General features: G+C 34.9%; 1 protein-coding gene across 11 annotated transcripts in view; it reads left to right on the top strand.

Moving 5' to 3' along the window:
• Positions 1 to 18,751, top strand: part of FRYL (FRY like transcription coactivator) — a 148,606-nt gene that overhangs the window by 80,218 nt on the left and 49,637 nt on the right. For 10 of the 11 annotated variants that reach the window (XM_085578599.1, XM_085578601.1, XM_085578592.1 and 7 more), the window contains 20 exons: positions 797 to 883; positions 1,485 to 1,656; positions 1,968 to 2,100; positions 2,356 to 2,463; positions 3,657 to 3,894; positions 4,517 to 4,702; positions 4,792 to 4,878; positions 5,628 to 5,896; positions 6,309 to 6,504; positions 7,451 to 7,575; positions 9,720 to 9,777; positions 11,153 to 11,244; positions 12,297 to 12,469; positions 12,931 to 13,091; positions 13,612 to 13,722; positions 14,588 to 14,742; positions 14,982 to 15,081; positions 16,184 to 16,352; positions 17,066 to 17,325; positions 18,490 to 18,630. In XM_085578599.1, coding sequence (XP_085434725.1) covers positions 797 to 883; positions 1,485 to 1,656; positions 1,968 to 2,100; positions 2,356 to 2,463; positions 3,657 to 3,894; positions 4,517 to 4,702; positions 4,792 to 4,878; positions 5,628 to 5,896; positions 6,309 to 6,504; positions 7,451 to 7,575; positions 9,720 to 9,777; positions 11,153 to 11,244; positions 12,297 to 12,469; positions 12,931 to 13,091; positions 13,612 to 13,722; positions 14,588 to 14,742; positions 14,982 to 15,081; positions 16,184 to 16,352; positions 17,066 to 17,325; positions 18,490 to 18,630 — 3,021 coding nt within the window. The remainder of the gene's footprint in view (positions 1 to 796; positions 884 to 1,484; positions 1,657 to 1,967; positions 2,101 to 2,355; positions 2,464 to 3,656; positions 3,895 to 4,516; positions 4,703 to 4,791; positions 4,879 to 5,627; positions 5,897 to 6,308; positions 6,505 to 7,450; positions 7,576 to 9,719; positions 9,778 to 11,152; positions 11,245 to 12,296; positions 12,470 to 12,930; positions 13,092 to 13,611; positions 13,723 to 14,587; positions 14,743 to 14,981; positions 15,082 to 16,183; positions 16,353 to 17,065; positions 17,326 to 18,489; positions 18,631 to 18,751) is intronic. The other variant, XM_085578593.1, reaches the window with a different exon arrangement.

Here is an 18,751-nt window from a genome sequence, read left to right as displayed (position 1 = left end):
TCACAAACTGTTATGTATGAACATTATGATGATTAATATTTACATTTGTATTGCATTGTTGGCAGCTCTGTGTGTATATATGTACATATTTATATATGTTTGTAATATAATTACAATATCCATTATGATATTTTATAAGGGACAAAGCATTAGAACAGTAATGCCTACTTATGTTTAGCCTGGAGACTGGCCTCAATAGACAGAAATAGTATGCAATGAATGCAGTAGTGTATAGTCAGCATTGCATTATGATTTATATTATTTTAGATACTTCTCTTGTCCTGATATCAAAATGCAAGATACAATCTTATAAGACAAACTCTCATTAATCTTTAACTTTATACATTAGAGACATATTTTGCTATCTTAGAAGTAGCTTGTCTGTGCTTGAGCTTCGAAAACTATTTGCTATTGGTCATACAGGGATGAGGCAGCATACACAATTCATCACTGTTTATATTTTTTTGTATTTATATTGTAGTGGTTTTTTATACCTTAGGGCTTCTCTTTATCCCTTTTTTTTTTCTATAACTGCTCATCTTATTTGTAGAAATGTGTTTGATCTGATGATTAATTGTCTGGGAATTGTTTCAGGAGAAATAGTTCAACCATATCAGGGTGTGAGCTGTGTTGAATTGTACTAGATTTAAAAAAAGTCATAAGAATGAGGAGGAAAAAAGAAATATTTTATAAACTTTTTATAACTTTTAAGACATGATACCCAGATGTGCAAAGTCAAGAAATTATGCATATTAATGGAAAAGAAATGATCATACAAATCTATTTTCCTTTATAGGAACGTTTAGATTTTGCAATGAAAGAAATAATATTTGATCTTCTTAGTGTTGGAAAATCACCTAAAACCTTCACTATTAATCCAGAGGTAATAAAAGCTCATTACTTGCATGCCGTGAGAACAAGGCATTGGGAGATTTTTGGGGGGGAAGTGGTTAACTTTGTTTAAGCCAGGATAAAAGCAGATTAATGAGTATCTGAAGGAGTGTTCTGCTAACACTAAAGAAGTAATTATTGTTGTGCCCTGTTGCTGTTTGATTTTAGGTGAGCAAGCCAGAAGCAGTCCTACAGTTAAGACTCATTTCAACAAAAATTTCAGGAAATACAGGGGTTTTGTTGCAGTATAACTGTAAAGCATTTTTTCAGGAAAGTCATACCTAGCTCTTCAATACGCAATCTAACAGATGGGATGTTTAGAAATGTCTGTCTTCAGTGTGTTGCTCTAGAGGCTCATATCAAGTCCCTTGAGTGCACTTGAATCAAAGTGTGGAGTGGCACAGAAAACTTAAGCTCTATTCTTGTTACTTCCATTACTTTAGTATGTAACATTTAAGTAAGGTCTGTTCTACTGGAACCCTATTGCTATCTGTTTAAAAGAGAGGGAAAATGCAGTTTGTGTTTTTTCGCTGTGTTATTTCAGTATTGTAATTTTTTCTCTTTCTTTTTTTGTCCCTTTTTTGTTCTTGAAGAGGATGAATATTGGCCTCAGAGTCTTCCTTGTCATAGCAGATAGCTTGCAGCAAAAAGATGGTGAACCACCAATGCCAACAACAGGAGTTGTTCTTCCATCAGGAAATACTCTACGTGTGAAGAAAATTTTTCTTAATAAAACACTGACAGATGAGGAAGCAAAAGTTATAGGTATGTTGTATTCCTTTGTAAGCTGGCATTTCAATATGTATGTGTATATTCCCAATCATTCTCAAGCAGTACCTTAGTTTAACTTGTTTGTGTATTTATTTTAATTCTATTTTTGTATGATATCTCATATATATATAGATATATATCTATATATATAATATATATATTTCATATATACATGCATTTGTTTTGACACTTAAAGTATGTATTTCATGTTATCTGTGCAGTAAGAAATTTGTCCTAAGCTGAATAAGTGGCAGATATTTTAATAAAAATATGAAGAAAGGTGATGGAACTCTTTGACTTTTCAGGAATGTCTATATATTATCCTCAAGTCAGAAAAGCACTGGATAGCATTCTTAGGCATTTGGACAAAGAAGTTGGAAGGCCCATGTGCATGACTAGTGTCCAGATGTCCAATAAAGAGCCAGAAGACATGATTACGTATGTACTGAATTGCAGCATTTTCACTGTCTCAGTAGCATGACATTATTTTTATTCTCTAATGTTGCAGATGCCATCATTGAAGTGTTACAGTTGAGGGTATTTTACTGGTCTATTAAGTGAATGTTAGTTTCATTAATTATTGATAAAAATGTTTGTTACCTCCATAGTTAATGGCATGAAATTGAAAATACACATTTAGTGTACTGAAGTAAATTTTCCCGTTTCTTTGTTGGTTATAAACTGCTTTTGTAGGGGTGAGAGAAAACCTAAGATAGATTTGTTCAGAACATGCATTGCTGCTATCCCAAGACTGATTCCAGATGGCATGAGTAGGACTGACCTCATTGAATTGCTTGCAAGGTAAGAGAAAAGGGATTCTGCTCTTAGTGGATGTTCATTTTCACATGCTGCATGTGCGCGATTGTCAGTGCCCTCAGTATTCAGTGTGAGTCACCACATGCAGACTGTCCTTGCTGCTCCTGCCAGCATTCTGCAGTTAGTCAGGTTTTACTGGCTATAGTAGGAAGTAAATTAATCCTGCAGACCTTGCAGTTATTTTTAGAGAGAGTATTTTGAGAAGTAGGAATTTATTGCTGTTGCTTTGTTTTTTTGAACTTGTTTTTTCTTTTTGTTACAGCTGTACTTCTTTTCCTTAATTTTTTTTCTCTTGCAAATACTATAAATGTTCATAAAATCATTCATGTTTTGCATTACCAAAATTTGAGGCAGGCATCTGGGGGAAGCTTTAGTATTTTTCTCTACTAATCTGCTTTGTTTTTCCATTTATCTGTGATCCAACACTACCCATATTCTTCCATCTCTTATCTCAGTTTAAATTGAATGTACCTTATCAGTACTGATAAATAGTTGAGAAGGTTTTTTAAAATTTTTAATGTGAGAATACTCTGGCACAGAAATACAGGACAGCTTGTAGCTTTGAAATTATAAATCCATTTTCATATAATGTGTTGAATTACATATATAAAAAGTTAGTAATGGCTTAAGAAAATTAGATTTTTATAACATCTTTCTTCAATGTTTAAAGTAATATTAAAGACATGAAATTATTAAGTAATAATATAATACTGGAATAGGTGTTTTCTATCATAGCAGACTTAGACAGACTTTTAAGTATATGTACAAAGGATTATTTTGTGAATTTTTTCTCATATCCAAAGTAAATGTCCTTTTACTGCAAAACAAATGTCTTCTTTTCAATTGTAATTTGAAGAAAATAGCCTATACATCTCAGGGGGCTGGTCTGCTGAGCTCAGATGCATGCAAAGGTGTACCTTTGTTAAACACTTGATGGTCTCTCTTGAAGGCAGTTTATTTGTATTAAATTTTGTGAAACCTTGTATTATTTTGCTGTTGTAGAAGTGCCTTCTGTTACTAGCCAGTTTCAGTTTTACTCAGTGTAGAAAATGAATCTCTGTGGAGCTCTTCTACATTGTACAATGAAGAAGGAAGAGTAAACACCAAACTATAAACGATAAAGGCTGGTCAAGAGTATGCTTATCTGGGGTGATGATACCAATATTTTTTCTAAACAGGCTGACAATTCATATGGATGAAGAACTTCGTGCCTTGGCTTTCAATACACTCCAAGCATTAATGCTTGATTTTCCAGATTGGCGGGAAGATGTTCTTTCAGGATTTGTTTATTTTATTGTGCGTGAAGTGACTGACATCCACCCAACGCTTCTTGACAATGCAGTAAAAATGTTAGTGCAGCTCATAAATCAGTGGAAACAAGCAGCCCAAATGCACAATAAAACCCAAGATGCTCAGGTATATCTATATAAGGTCCTTTGATGTTAAAACATACTTGGAATCTACATGCAAACTCAGTAGTAGGCTTTACTGTTTTTTTTTAATTAATAAAAATTCAGCTACATTTCGTACAGTGCTTCTAGATCTCTTATTTTAAATCAACATTTTTAATCAAAATAAAATTACTCTCAAATTATTAAGTATTATGTAAAAGCTAAATCATGACCACATTTTGCTTATATTGTAGGGCATCATGTGTAACTGGAAATATGTAGGAGTTATTAAACAGTAGAACTAAACCCATCATTTTTTACTAGCCAGTAGAAAGAGTTCAAATAATTTAATACCATCATCTTTTACAAAAGAGTATTGCTTGAGGTTTTCAAATTTTGCTCTCATTGCATCATCTTGTGAGAAAGTGAAATAAAAATGTTCTTGTGATATTTGTTTGGACTAAATTCAGAGAGGTAATAAAAAATGAAGTGACTAATATTATGTCATAATCATAATGCAAAATTTGACCAGTAGCCAAAAATCTGAATATTTTATGATTAAATCTGCCATTGTCAATAATGGAGCTGTATCCTCATTGTATTTATTTTTTTCTTCATTTGCTTAACTTCTGTGTTGTTTTTCTTAGCGTGGTGTATCCAATGGGGCTGCCCATACCCTTCCCCTGGAGAGAACCCTTTATTCCAGTGTATTCCATGTGGTGGAAGGCTTTGCTTTGGTCATCCTTTGCAGCACGAGGCCTGCCACCAGGCGATTAGCTGTCAGCGTTCTCAGAGAAATAAGGGCCTTGTTCACACTCCTAGAAATTTCAAAGGTAAGAGATGATGACCCATTCTTAGGCTACCTGGTGAAACTGCTTTTATTTTGACATTCTTTGAGCTTGGTATGCTCTGTGTTTTGTAGAGTGATGATGAGTTGGCTATAGATGTAATGGACAGACTAAGTGCTACTATCCTGGAGAGTTTCATACATCTCACTGGGGCTGACCAGGTAGGACCATTTTAATGTAAAGTTGCTTTAAGATGAGGTCATTCTGTAAATCTATCCCAAATAAATAGTATGTATTTCAAATGATAGTGTCATGCTAATTTTATCAACAATTTATCACCACAAACAAAAAGGCAAAAATCTGAGGAATGTTGTGAGGTTGATGCCACCATTCTAAACTTTCTGACTGATAGTGTGTTGTTACCACTACCATATAAACACAGAGCTGTGTCTTTATCTGTTTTTTCTCATCTTGCTCACAGACTGCAATTTCTTGAAAGCAAAGGGCACTGCTTTTTTTCTACAGTAATATAGTGTCATAACAGTCAGTGTGCCCTTTATCCATGATGAATGCTGTTACAACTGTCAGTGAATAACAACTGAATTCCATACTTATGTATTTATCACTAACTCCTAAGTATCAAGAAAACTTCTGATTTTAGGATTTTAGGAAACAAATTGGAATTCAATAGTAAGGCTTTTAGAGTACAAATCTTTTGGAAGAATTAAATCATTATCCATGAAAGGGTCTTTTTCTAGGATTTGCTATTTCCTAATACCAGTTTGTTCACAAACAACATGTTTCTATAGCTTTTCACATTAAGAGCTTCTGTAAAAAGCCCCATAAATTACTTTTTTCCCTGTTACAGGTGTGCTTTTGATACTGATACTTTATTAGATATATAACAAAAGTTGCTGTTTAAAATACATGGATATTAAAGATTTCCTCATTGTCTTTTCTACGCATACAGACTACTTTACTGTACTGTCCCAGTTCAATAGATTTACAAACTCTGGCTGACTGGAATTCCTCCCCAATCAGCCACCAGTTTGATGTGGTCAGTCCCTCACATATTTGGATATTTGCACACGTGACTCAAGGCCAAGATCCATGGATTATAAGCCTCTCAAGTTTCATGAAGCAGGAAAATCTTCCAAAACACTGCCCAACAGCTGTAAGCTATGCTTGGACATTTGCTTATACAAGACTTCAGCTTTTGTCTCCACAAGTGGATATCAAGTAAGTTTATTTCTGAAGTAAATACAGTATATTATTTGAGTATTATTTCACGATTAATCATCATTGTAGTATTATTATTGTTTCAGTGAGGTAACATAAATTCTTGATATTGTCTGTGGATTTAATTCAGCTTTATGTAACAAAAATTTAAAGCAGATTTATCTGCATAAAATATCATCTGCAGCTGACATTAATTAATTGATGCCTGTGGCCATATTTTAGTTCAGCAAATTTGAATATAAATATGCATTATTGATGTACAAATCTGCTCTGAATAACTTATTCAGAATTTACTGTGTTAACAATTTGGGGAGCCATATGCATAATTGAAAAATAAATTCAATAGAAAACCAAAGTAAAATGTAGTAAGCTTAATTTACTCTACTGAGCTCTTCTCTTTCTTTTTTAATAGCAGCCCTATCAATGCAAAGAAAGTAAATACTACTACAAGCAGTGACTCCTATATTGGGCTCTGGAGAAACTACCTGATTCTTTGCTGCAGTGCAGCATCTTCTTCAAACTCCTCCACTTCCACAGGCTCTGTGAGATGTTCCCCTCCTGAGACGCTGGCGTCTACCCCAGACAGTGGTTATAGCATTGATTCAAGAGTAGGTTCTTTTAATACTTACTGTAAAGAAGTCTACATCTTATTGGAAATAGAAACATCAGAGGTGTTCTATGGTACCTATTGTGATTAGAAACTGGTGTCATTTGTCTGAAAATATTTTTAGGATACGGATTTTTTTCATTTGTTTAGAATACTGTTTTGGTTTACTTTTCCCATTCTGTGCTGCATATGTTTTTAAAGCAAATCCAGTCACATAATGAAGACATTTACTCAATCTCAAAGTCTTATCTAGCAGTAATAAGAAAATGCTTTGTTTATTGTTAAAGGTGTAGTTCTACTGTCATTAGACTTCTGTAGTTCTGAGCAAATAGCCTCTCACTTCAATAACTGAAACAGGGACCTATTCAGGCATGATGAATCTAGTTATATTTTCCCAATTGCAGATACTTTTCTGTCTGCCTTGTTTCATATCATCTGCAAATTATGGTTTTTTCCCCTCTGCTTCTTTTTGTTCCTTTCCTTTTTGTCTTCTTGTAAAAGGAACCAACCTGTAAAAGATGTGAAGATAATTCATGGACTATGCAGCAGATTTTTGGCAGAAGTAGCCTGTTCTTGTTTTGTTACCAAGATACTTTCCCTAAGTCTGAGAAACTATAGACTGAAAGCTTTGATCTCTTTGAGAACCACTTGGGAGTCTAAGGAGTCGGACACCAGAAATCTACTTCTTCCCCAAAGAAGGCAGATACACTAACGTGCAAAGCATCTGTATAACATATTGTTGTAATTCATTGTTGTCTGACTAGGAAAGTTCAGTAATGCAAGAAATAATTAATACTACTTTACTATTTCAGGAAATCTTTTCCATGTAGATTATCATTTTGAGTCACTGGTCCAGTGTGTATAGACTGTGAAATTACAGCAGATGTTTTCATGTCACCACCTTGTGGTAGCTACTTCATTGTGTTTTGTTCTGGTTTTCTTCTTAGATTATTGGCATTCCATCCCCTTCCTCCCTGTTTAAGCACATAGTTCCAATGATGCGCTCTGAGAGCATGGAAATTACAGAATCTCTTGTCCTGGGACTTGGCAGGACCAATCCAGGAGCTTTTAGGTAACTATTGTGTTTAATCTGTCTCTATTTCTAATTTTATTCTATTCTAACCAATTCTGTAATTGGTTACAAAGCTGGGGAAATTGAGTTAATTTATTCTTTCCTTTTTCTTTTTTTTTTCCTCCCTTTTAAAAACTTTTAAAAAACTGTGACAACTGATTCTCATTGTCTTTTCTAGCATTTAGAGGCATGATAGAGATGGTTAGAGATTGTAAGAATTTTATGTGAAGGTCATGCCTGCATAAAGAAAAAGACGTTAGTAGAAAGAATAAACAGTTTATTGGTATTTAAAGCTGCCCTTATCTGAAAGAACAGATTGTGTGAACTATATAATTTGAAATGTTAATTACAGTCAAGTTTGTAGGAGTTGATAAACTCTTCTTACTGGTATTGCCAATTGCTCTTTATGAGGATGAATGAAGAGAGAGAACATCTGAGGGCAAGAAAACCTCCTGGGAAGGCCATCAGATGTTCTCTGACAGCAGCCAATCTCTGCTGCTGAGAGAGATTGAGTTATTATGAGAATTAAAAAGTTGTACCATGCACAGAAGCCAACTCTGCTTCTGCAGAAGGAACCAGGAATTGCTACTACTATTGGTTTTTAATAAGATGATGCTTCTCTTCAGTCATTTGTGTCCCATATTATCATAGATTAGAAGTCAATATTGATATTAATGCCAGGTTCTCAGTTGTTGTATTCTGGTTTATATACCTTGATAATCTTATATAATATCTGACTTTATTTGCTACCAGAATTAAAGCAAGACTTTGTGCCATGATCCTGAAGAACTGCTTAACAGCTGTAAAGTCTAGAAAATGCTTTCAGAGATAATTTTACCAGAAATCCTTGATTTCTGAATTAGAAACCAACTCATCCAGCAAATTAAAAAAAAAAGATCTGATCCTCTAGTTTTATCATTTTTGTACTCAGAATGTGGGTTTTTTTCTTATGGCCAGCTTTTTTCTCTGTCCAGTTCATGTGCTCACACCAGATGTAGCTGTAGCTGCATTGAGTTGGTGTTTAGCTTTTGTGGTTTTAGGCACTTTTCCTCCCCACTTATGTTTGCTCAGGAACTTTTCCATAAATTTGTTAGAATAGTATTTTTGTATTGTATAACTGATCGTATGATCACATGATACCTCTTCTAGGTATCTCTTGATCTCCATGTAAGCTGACCCTTTACTATATTTTAGCACCAAAAAAGTTTCTTCCAAGTTATTTTCTCTGTTTTCTGTGTTTGAAAGAAAATATATAACAATATCTAACCAGCTTACTTTCTTGTAAATGAGTACACCACAAACATTTGTGCAGCATTTTGATCACCTGGACTCATTCTCTGAAGGAGAAAATTGGCATGAGGTATCAGAGGAGTCAGTAATTTACCGGGAAAACTTGAAGTGGTTTATACTTTTGATATATCTCAATTAGCACCACAGGAAGTAGAAGAATGTGTACACTCTAACAAATCTGGAGGCAGTAGTGACTATGTTAACAAATATGAAAGTAAACCAATTGTATTTTTACTTAGCATTTTGTCTCCATACTTCCATACTAATGATCTCTTTTCCCTGCCTCATTTTTGAAATCATAAGAGAATCTTAGTTTGGCAGAAGTAATAAACTGAGAAGTAATAAAAACTGTGGAGCTTCAGAACACATGGAGAATATAAGCACGGTGTCAGAACCTGTTTCAGTTTTCAAGGAAATTGGTCTTAGTTCTGTCAGTGTATTGTTACTGGACTTAAAGAAACAATATTAACAACTAAATGCATTATACAGCTGAAAGGGCATTGTCTTATAAGCTACCAGCATCTTATTTTTTCCCCCCTAATGATAATCTGTTTGCACCATATGGCTTTATTAAACTCTTAATATGAAAATAAATGAAAATTATCTGTGATAGAAATAAGCCATAATATTTGGAGAATGTAAATTTAGGAATAATTATTTATGCATTAATTTTATAACCTGCCTTAAATTAGAAAAATACCTTTCTAGGAAACTTCGCTTTTAAAAGCTACAGGTAAGGAAGGAAAACCTGAGGGTGTTTTAACTTCTGTTGTAGCACTAGTTCCTGAGAAACATCTTTCAATTGAGATGTTAATTTAATGTTTGTTTTTATCCTTTTAATTATTTTAATTTAGGGAACTAATAGAAGAATTACATCCTATAATTAAGGAAGCACTTGAAAGAAGGCCAGAGGTAATTAAATAATTTCCATTATACTCAGTACAGTTCGGTGTTTTCACAAAGAGGAAGTGTTTGTTATTTTCTTTAATTTGTGCATGTAAAAACAGTCAATGTAACAGATAAAAAGGTGAAATATTCCTTTTTTTAAATGATTGTGAAGTGTTTACATAGAGGAGCTTAATGTTTGAGCTGTCTTATTCCTGTATCAGAGATTTTGTTTCAAATTATGAAAAAATACTGTGAAGTTTTCCAGATTTCTTTTAATTTCTTTAACCTAATCATAGTTTTACACAGTTGTTACTTTGTTATATCATCAGTGACATTCCCACAACTAGTGGTACCTATGACATAGAATAGAGTTTTACTGTCCACCAACTTTGTTGGGATTTGGTGGTGATTGTGGTGGTTTTAGTGAAAAAGGTTGTAAACTCACCTGACTGCTCCAATGAAAATGCTGGAAAGGAACAGCACTTCTGTTTCAAAATGTTACTGTACTGTTGTGTGTTGTATCAGGCTTGCGTACAAATCATAGAATAATAGAATTTTTTGGGTTGTAAGGGACCTTTAAATGTCACCTGGTCCTCCCACCCTGAAATGACCTGGAGTATCTTCAGCAACATCAGGTTTTTCAGAGCCCCATCAACCTGACCTTGAATGTTTCTACTGATGGCGCATCTCTCCCCTCTCTGGGCAACCTGTTCCAGAGTTTCACCACCCTCACCATAAAAAGTGTCTTTTTTATATATAGTCTAAATCTACCCACTTTAAGTTTAAAACTATTGCCCCTTGTTGTATCACAACAGGCCCTGCTGAAACATTTGTCCCCATCATTCTTAGAAGTCCCTTTTAAGCATTGAAAGGTCACAATGAGGTCTCCTTGGACCCTTCTCTTCTCCAGGCTGAACAGCCCTAGCTCTCGCAGCTTCTCTTCTCAAGAGATGTGCTCCAGCCCTCTGGTCATTTTTGCAGCCCTCCTCTGGACCCACTCCAATATGCCTATGTCCTTACTGTGCTTGTGGAACCCAGAAGGCACTGCTTCAGGAGGGGTCTCACCAGAGTGGAGCAGAGAGACAGAATCACCTCCCTCAAAATATGTGGGAAGACTGCCTTTTGCACTTCATTGTTTTATATATTGCACTTGATGACAAGAGACTGGATAATACATGTAATAGCAAACGTGGTATATCTCAGAGCTGCAACAGGGAAAATGTTTGTTCACTGTCTGGTTTATTAAACTTGTTAGCAATGTTAGTAACTTTCTTAAAAGATTGGCACCTCTGATAACAAATGCCAGTTGTAGTACAGATATAATAATGCTTTTATATTCTACTATGGTTTTCTACTTAGTCTCTGCTTCATTTAATTTTGTGTTTCCTCTGATGGATAGAACATGAAACGGCGCAGGCGTCGAGATATTTTACGAGTACAACTAGTACGAATATTTGAACTGTTGGCAGATGCTGGTGTCATTAGTCACAGGTAAAGGCAGCACGCATGAGAAGTTGTTGTTGTGTTCATGAATTGTCACTGATAGACTTATGATTCAATATAACAAGCAAAACTAATCAGGTAGTTTCAGTATACCATTAAATAAATAGACATGTGTTTATAAAACTCAGAATTTTGCTGACTTTCTAACCCCTCTCACTCCCATGTTCATGTTACTGTATTCAGTGTTTTATTGAAAATGTTACTATTCCCCATACTTTGAACAGGCAGTATGTTGTGGTCCCTTTTGTTTGTGTGTGCTCAAGCATTGTACCAGTTGTGCAAATCGTAACTATTCTGTGATAATTCAGCAACTTCTGCCTTACTTGGAGTGCTGGTGCTAGTCAGCACATCCTATGCAGAGAAGGCTATTGCTCATTAATGTTGGACTTTTGAAGAATGGAGAATATTAACTTGGATATCGAGATTTTTTTTCCTCAGTTTACCCTGCTTGTGTAGGGACACTTTGAAAGAAGAAGTCCCCAGGAATTTTTTTTCCTATGCGGAATTGTGTAAGAGCAAGCAGACTAGGAGATGGTTAACCCCCTCCTCCCACTCTGTTCAATAATGATACTTAGACATGTATTTGTCAGCGTTAACAATATAAGCAGTGTGAAATTCTCAATCTTCAAGTGAATTTCAGAATGTTGCCTCAGAAGCATTGCTGAAAGTCTATCAGCATGCTGATATTTTAGAGTCCAACTATTAAAACTGTTCTTTCCCTTATCTTTTAAGATTCTCACTATGGTAGGGGGAAGGGACTTAGTGTTTGGGGGTTTTAATGAATATTTTTAACACTTCTTCCCAGTATAAGAATTGGTTCTGTGGAAGAATAAGTGACATCAAATAATGAGGTTTGATTCTTAGCTTTCACTGGAGCATTTTATTTTATTGCTGAAGTAGAAGATGGATGAAGAAATTACTTTGAATTACGTATTTGCAGTGATGAGAGTGTAGGGTTTTTTAAAGATAAAACAAGGATGATTTTCAGATGTTATATGTAATTACTGTGTTCTTTGATTTTCTAAATTTTATTTGTTCAGTGCAAGTGGTGGCCTTGATAATGAAACACATTCCCTCAACAACACTTTACTTGAGTATGTTGATCTAACAAGACAACTCCTAGAAGCAGAAAACGAAAAGGATTCTGATACATTGAAAGATATCCGATGCCATTTTAGTGCCTTAGTGGCAAATATCATACAAAATGTTCCAGGTATGTAAAAATGTAACTTTTGATTACTGTTTTTAATATGCAGTATCTTTTAAAAAAACTAAACCCAGCCAAACAGAAACTAAACAGAAAGGCACTTATTATCTGAACCTTTAGAATACTTTTATTAAAATAATTTGTGACATCAGTTTTGAGTATAACTTTAGCAGTATGAGTTTTAAGAGATTTTTGGTACTGCTTGGCAAAGTCTTGTTGATTGTCTATGTATTTGAGTTCTGTGTATTAATAAATAGCTTATTCTTGTACACTACTGGCATTAAATGGGACAACAGTAAACCTACATCTAGGCATTATGATGTTAAAATAGCAGTGGGTCTTTACATGGATTTTTTCTTTTATATTCATAGTGTGGGTCTGTTTGTGTTACCTGCTTTATCTTAAAGAATTACAGGGGGGGAAATAATTACAGGAGGAGTGTGTGTAACTGTGGGCTTTTCTTGCAGTGCACCAGAGAAGAAGTGTCTTTCCACAGCAGAGTCTACGCCACAGTCTATTTATGCTGTTCAGTCATTGGGCAGGTCCTTTTAGTATCATGTTTACTCCCCTGGACAGATACAGTGATAGAAACATGCGAATAAACAGACACCAATACTGTGCATTAAAGGTATTTTAACACTTTAGAATTTTGGAAATAGATTGTTATGTCAACATGATGCAAATTTAACATTTGGGCATTTAGATGTGGTTTTCACATCCATGTTTTAGTGCCTTTTTATTCCTTCTGCTTACACGTGTATTTATATCAGTTCAGCTTTTGCCATACTGTAACTATTGCGCTTGCTATTGAAATTGCTTACAATTACTACTGAATGTTCACTTCCTGACTTTAGTTCTCTTTCGCTTAAGTTAAAGGCTTTCATCTAAATGTACATTAGCAATGAAACTAGTTAATGGTGTATTGACTCTTCAGTATGGCAACATTTTAGTATTGACCCTTTCTTGTATTGGAAAGTTGAGAAAACTATTATTTAATAATTTTTGAATAAAATGTTAAACATTTTTTATTACCTTTGGTCTTTCTCTTTTAATAAATTAGAATTTAGTTATCTGGTGTTTTAATGGACTGAGTAAGATCAATTTCTGTATCTGAGATACTAAATTGTATTTTCAATTGCTTTCCAAAGGCTATGTCTGCTGTACTGTGTTGTGGCCCTGTTGCAGACAATGTTGGGCTTTCATCTGATGGCTATTTATACAAATGGCTGGATAATATTTTGGATTCACAAGATAAAAAGGTAATACAAGCAATGTCACCATCACTTTATAACTATCAGTGCCTCAAACAGATGTTTTAGTGAGTTTGCAGAGAGATTTTTCTAAGTGTTCTACTTAAGCTTTATGCTGTTTTAGTAGCACAGGGTTTTGCACTGTCCTTCATGTGTATTCATCCTGTTGAGGAAGGCAGTCCCTAATCAGACCAGAAAAACAGAATGCAAGAGGAAAGGACAAGGGATGAAGCACTGGATATTGTTTATGAACTGATCAACCATATTAAGTTGTAGTAATAAGTCAGGTCTTCCACAAATTTAAAGGAGATGAGTTTTTGAACATGAACTCTTGTGAGACTGTAGAGTTCCTTGGGGTTCTTAGTAAGACCAAACTTTTCATCTAAACAGTAAGGAAAAGTTTAAAGGTAGGACCTCTATTGCCCTATAATGCTAGGACTGCATAAAAATACAGCTCCTGTGGGCTACTTTGATTCCAGGAAAAGTGAAAGTCTCCATGCTGATGTATCACTTGTATCCCACTGGAATTCTTGCTTATGTTTAAATGCTTCTTTGTATCTAGTGCTTTTAAGGGCAGTGTTTCAGTGCAAGTTATCGAAATGGTAAATAGCTGAAACTAGCCTTGGAACTGAAGGGGGAAAAAAAAGTAGATCTCTAGTTATTTGTGTCGATAATTTATGACTGTATGCAATTTGAACAGTAAACGGTGATACAATTATCTGCTGCCACTTTAGGCTATGGTGTCATTGGTTTTGAATGGAACAGATTTTATGTTTCCAAAGGTTTCAGCTTTCTTAAAGTTTTCCTATTTTATGCCATTTTCTAAGTTGGTCTTTTTTTCTACATTTTGAAATATATATTTACTCTTCCCTAGGTTCACCAGCTAGGCTGTGAGGCAGTCATGCTGCTCTTGGAACTCAATCCTGACCAGAGTAACCTCATGTACTGGGCCGTTGACCGGTGTTACACAGGTTCCAAGCGGGTAGCAGCTGGCTGCTTTAAAGCCATAGCCAGTGTGTTCCATAACAGGTACTACAGCATTTTTCAAAACTTCAAAACTTCCATTTTCAGTGTGCTTTTATGTAGAACTGTGGGTTTTGCTTCCATAGAGAGAAAAGATCATCACTGTTTGTGTGTCTGTGTTCCTAGAGAACTTTCTTGAAGTGTTAGTCTGTCTCCTATCATATGCCTTGTAAATGAAACTTAAATTCAAATCTTAGAAAACCAAATGTAACTTTATTTTTTTTACACTTGCCATTTTTTCCTAGGGATTACCAGTGTGATACAGTGACCCTCCTGAATCTGATACTATTTAAAGCAGCTGATTCTACTAGGGCTATCTATGAAGTTGCTATGCAACTATTGCAGGTTTGTAAGCTAATTCTGATTATTTTTTCTTTTAAAATAAGACTAGTCCTATACATTTTAAAAAAATGTGATTTTGTTTGGTTGTCTTCAGTAATGAAAAACAGTGGGTTTTTTTTTTTTTTTTTGCTTCTCTGTTTTTGTACATAGTAAAACCAGATTCTTACCTGGCACAAATATCCTTTCCTGAAAGTCTGTATGTTTCCATGCACTCAAGACCTGTATTTTCATAATACCTGCTTTTTCAAGAAACAACCTAAATCAGGACTCTCTTGATTTGGCCCTGAAACAGAATGATATATGGTCCATATGTTCAAAAGCACCTCAGGGACAAACAAATTGCTTCCCAAGCCTTTGCTGTCTGCTGGGGTAGCAATCAGTTTTCTGATTTTTGCAAAATTACCAGACATTTTTTCATCTGTCCATGTGGAGAAATGACAGTGAAGATCTTGTTACCCATTTAATTTACTTTTGTATATTCCTTTCTGATATCATTTAGGGGTAAGCTTAAGGTAGCATTAGTGTTTAAAAATCTGTGCTGATAGTAGCTCAGACCTTAAGTCTTGGAGTTTTTTTCAAACGTTTTTTGGTCAGCTAAATTCAACAATGAAGTCCTCACTGAAGTCACTCCCTTACTGCTACATCATCCCTATCTTTCTTCTCAAGTGGACACTGCATCTTAAGATCAGCCCAAATTGATTTTTAAAATATCAGAGTGCTTTAGTCTCCTGCTACATTTCTACCACATCAAAGATTGTGTTGTTCCTATCTATGTCTCATAGATGAGCAAAAATTGGTATTGTTTGGAAATGCAAATGTTAAATAGTATTTCACATTTCATTATAGATAAATTTGTATTTAAGATGATATTTTTTGGAAGCAGATTTTGGAACTTTACTGCTGGAAACTCATCAAGTGGAATGTATCTTAGCTAGTCTTCTATTAATTTACCACAGGGTTAGCAAATGCTGTAGGTGTATGTAGATCTGCATTGATAAGAAATGTTAAATGAGAATAGATACATGAATTTAAGAAGTGATTTTTATATAAAAATTTCTACAGTAGCTCTATACTTAGCTTCAAATTCTGAATATTAATGTTGTAGATTTTGGAACCAAAGATGTTCCGTTACGCTCACAAACTGGAAGTTCAGCGGATGGATGGGGTTTTGGGACAGCCTTCTCCTTTACCACATTTGTATTCTATGTCATATTATCAACTGTCAGAAGAATTAGCAAGGACTTATCCTGAGCTTACACTTGCTATCTTCTCAGGTACGATTTTAAAACAAAACATAAAACTTCATTGAGTCAAAAGCATTGTACAAAATGTGTCATTCTTATTTTTTAATAACTGATTTATATGTAATTCATTAAAATCAGGACAACAGCATCATCATTTCAAATAGACACAAGAAAGCCTGCTAATTGACAGGTTTTGTTCACTTGTGTTTGAGATATATTCAACATGAAAGAACATGCATCAAAAATAATTTTACTGACTTTCTAATAACCATGAAAAATCACATTATAGAAATAATTTGCAATTTAAAAAAAATCATTCCTTCATTGTTCTGTCTAGTGTTATTTACACTAGGTTGCTTAAATACATTATTCTATAACATTTTAAAACAATTTCACAATAATAACCTTTTACATCAGTTTTAAAAACAAAACCTACTATGACTAATCTAAAGAAGAACAAATTGTGGTTTTTTCCCAAACTTGGTGCATTTTTTATGCAATAGATTTTTTAGTTCCCGCCTTCAATTTGAGGAATATATGTGCACACATGCTTATTTATTAATGATAAATTATCATTATTTATCATTATGAAATGGCACTAGTCAGCTAAACAAAAATAAAGCATCTGTATCAGCATTACCTTATATCAGTATGGTGTGCTGGGCTCATGATTGTTGTTATCACCAAGCCAGTGCTCATTATTGATTTGGAATTCATGTATGTACCTAATTTTTGAATGGCAGAAGTAAGTCAGAGAATCCAAACAGCTCACCCAGCTGGGAGACAGGTGATGCTGCATTATCTGCTGCCATGGATGAACAATATTGAGTTGGTGGACTTGAAACCTTTGCCAACCATTCGTCGGCAAGATGATGATGAAGAAGATTCTCTGAAAGACAGAGAAATGATGGTGAACAGTAGGCGATGGCTGCGAGGAGAAGGCTGGGGATCACCACAGGCTACAGCTATGGTTCTGAACAATCTGATGTACATGACTGCAAAGGTAAAATTAATTACTTATATGCTTGTTTCAGTGGATTTTTCTGTTTAGGATGCAGGAAAATACTGTTCAGAGATACTATGTCACCAAGCTTTTAAGAGTTACTGTTCATATTTGTGGAGGTGCTTTGTATACCCAAACTATACCTCATAATTTTGAGGTATTCCAAGAAATATGTAATATCTAACATTATTGTTATAGTAATTGTTAAGTATAGTGACAGTGTATAACTACTGTTTTGCAATATAGATGTCTAGCTGGATAGAGAATACCTAACTGCCTGCATACCTATTATCTCAAAGTGGAGTTTTAAAACCTTTCTTGCTACCAGAGGCTGATTGACTCTTCTTTTTCCTATCATAGCTACTTCCAACAGAGGAGTATTGCTCACATGCAGTGCTCCTGTCAATGGAGAGTCCTAGTGATGAGGGATCATGTTTTGAACTGTCAGTTAAAAGCTCTTGTCAGTGTGTGGTCCATGGAGTTTTATTCAGGATTGTCAGCAACTGGGAGACTGGGTCTCTTTTAAATTTCATAGAATTGTTAGAGTTGAAAGGGAGCTCAGGAGATAATCAGGACCGACTCCCCTGACAGGGGAGAGTCACCCTGAGCATGTTACACAGGAACTTGTCTAGGTGGGTTTTTGGTCTTCAGAGAAGGAGGCTTCATGACCTCACTCAGTAGCTGGTTCCAGTGCTCTGTCAATCTCTACGGAAAGAAATTCTTCTCCATGTTGAAGTGGAACTACCTTGTGTGTTAGTGTATGCCCATTGCTCCTTGCCCTGTCGCTGGGCACTGCCAAAAAGAATCTGGCACCATCCCCTTGGCCTTTGGGATATTAATATGCATTAATGAGACCCCCGTCTCAGTCTTCTCTAGACTAAGAAGGCCCAGCTTCCTTAGTCTAATGTATTATATATCAATGAGATATATAGTATGTACACATATCTTCAGATACATTTTTATACAATTATATCTATAGAAGAAAAAGCTATTTCCAGAGTATGTTTTTAAAAATACATGTGAAAGCATCATTCTGGAACATTAAAAAGGCAACAGTTTCCTATAAGATTTATGTCTCTTTTTTCTAGAGCCTATTTCACTTGATCAGTATAGATAACGTTTTCTGATGAAGTTTTCAGGGCATATATTTATTTTGTTTTCTAGTATGGTGATGAAGTGGCTTGGTCAGAGATAGAAAATGTCTGGACTACTTTGGCAGACAGCTGGCCAAAGAATCTGAAAATAATTTTGCACTTCTTGATCAGTATTTGTGGAGTGAACAGTGAACCCAGCCTTTTGCCTTATGTGAGTATGTGACAGATCTCTCATTGGTGCTTATTGATATTTTAAAAATAAGTATGTCTAGCAGCAAAGATCACCAAATATGTAAGGTAGGATTTATAGTATCAAAATCTCCGCCTTGTAT

Source organism: Lonchura striata, chromosome 4 (assembly GCF_050655825.1).
Source record: "Lonchura striata isolate lonStrDom1 chromosome 4, ASM5065582v1, whole genome shotgun sequence".
NCBI lineage: Eukaryota > Metazoa > Chordata > Aves > Passeriformes > Estrildidae > Lonchura > Lonchura striata.
Note: the sequence above shows the minus strand (reverse complement) of the source record. Positions and strands in the feature narration are given on the sequence as shown.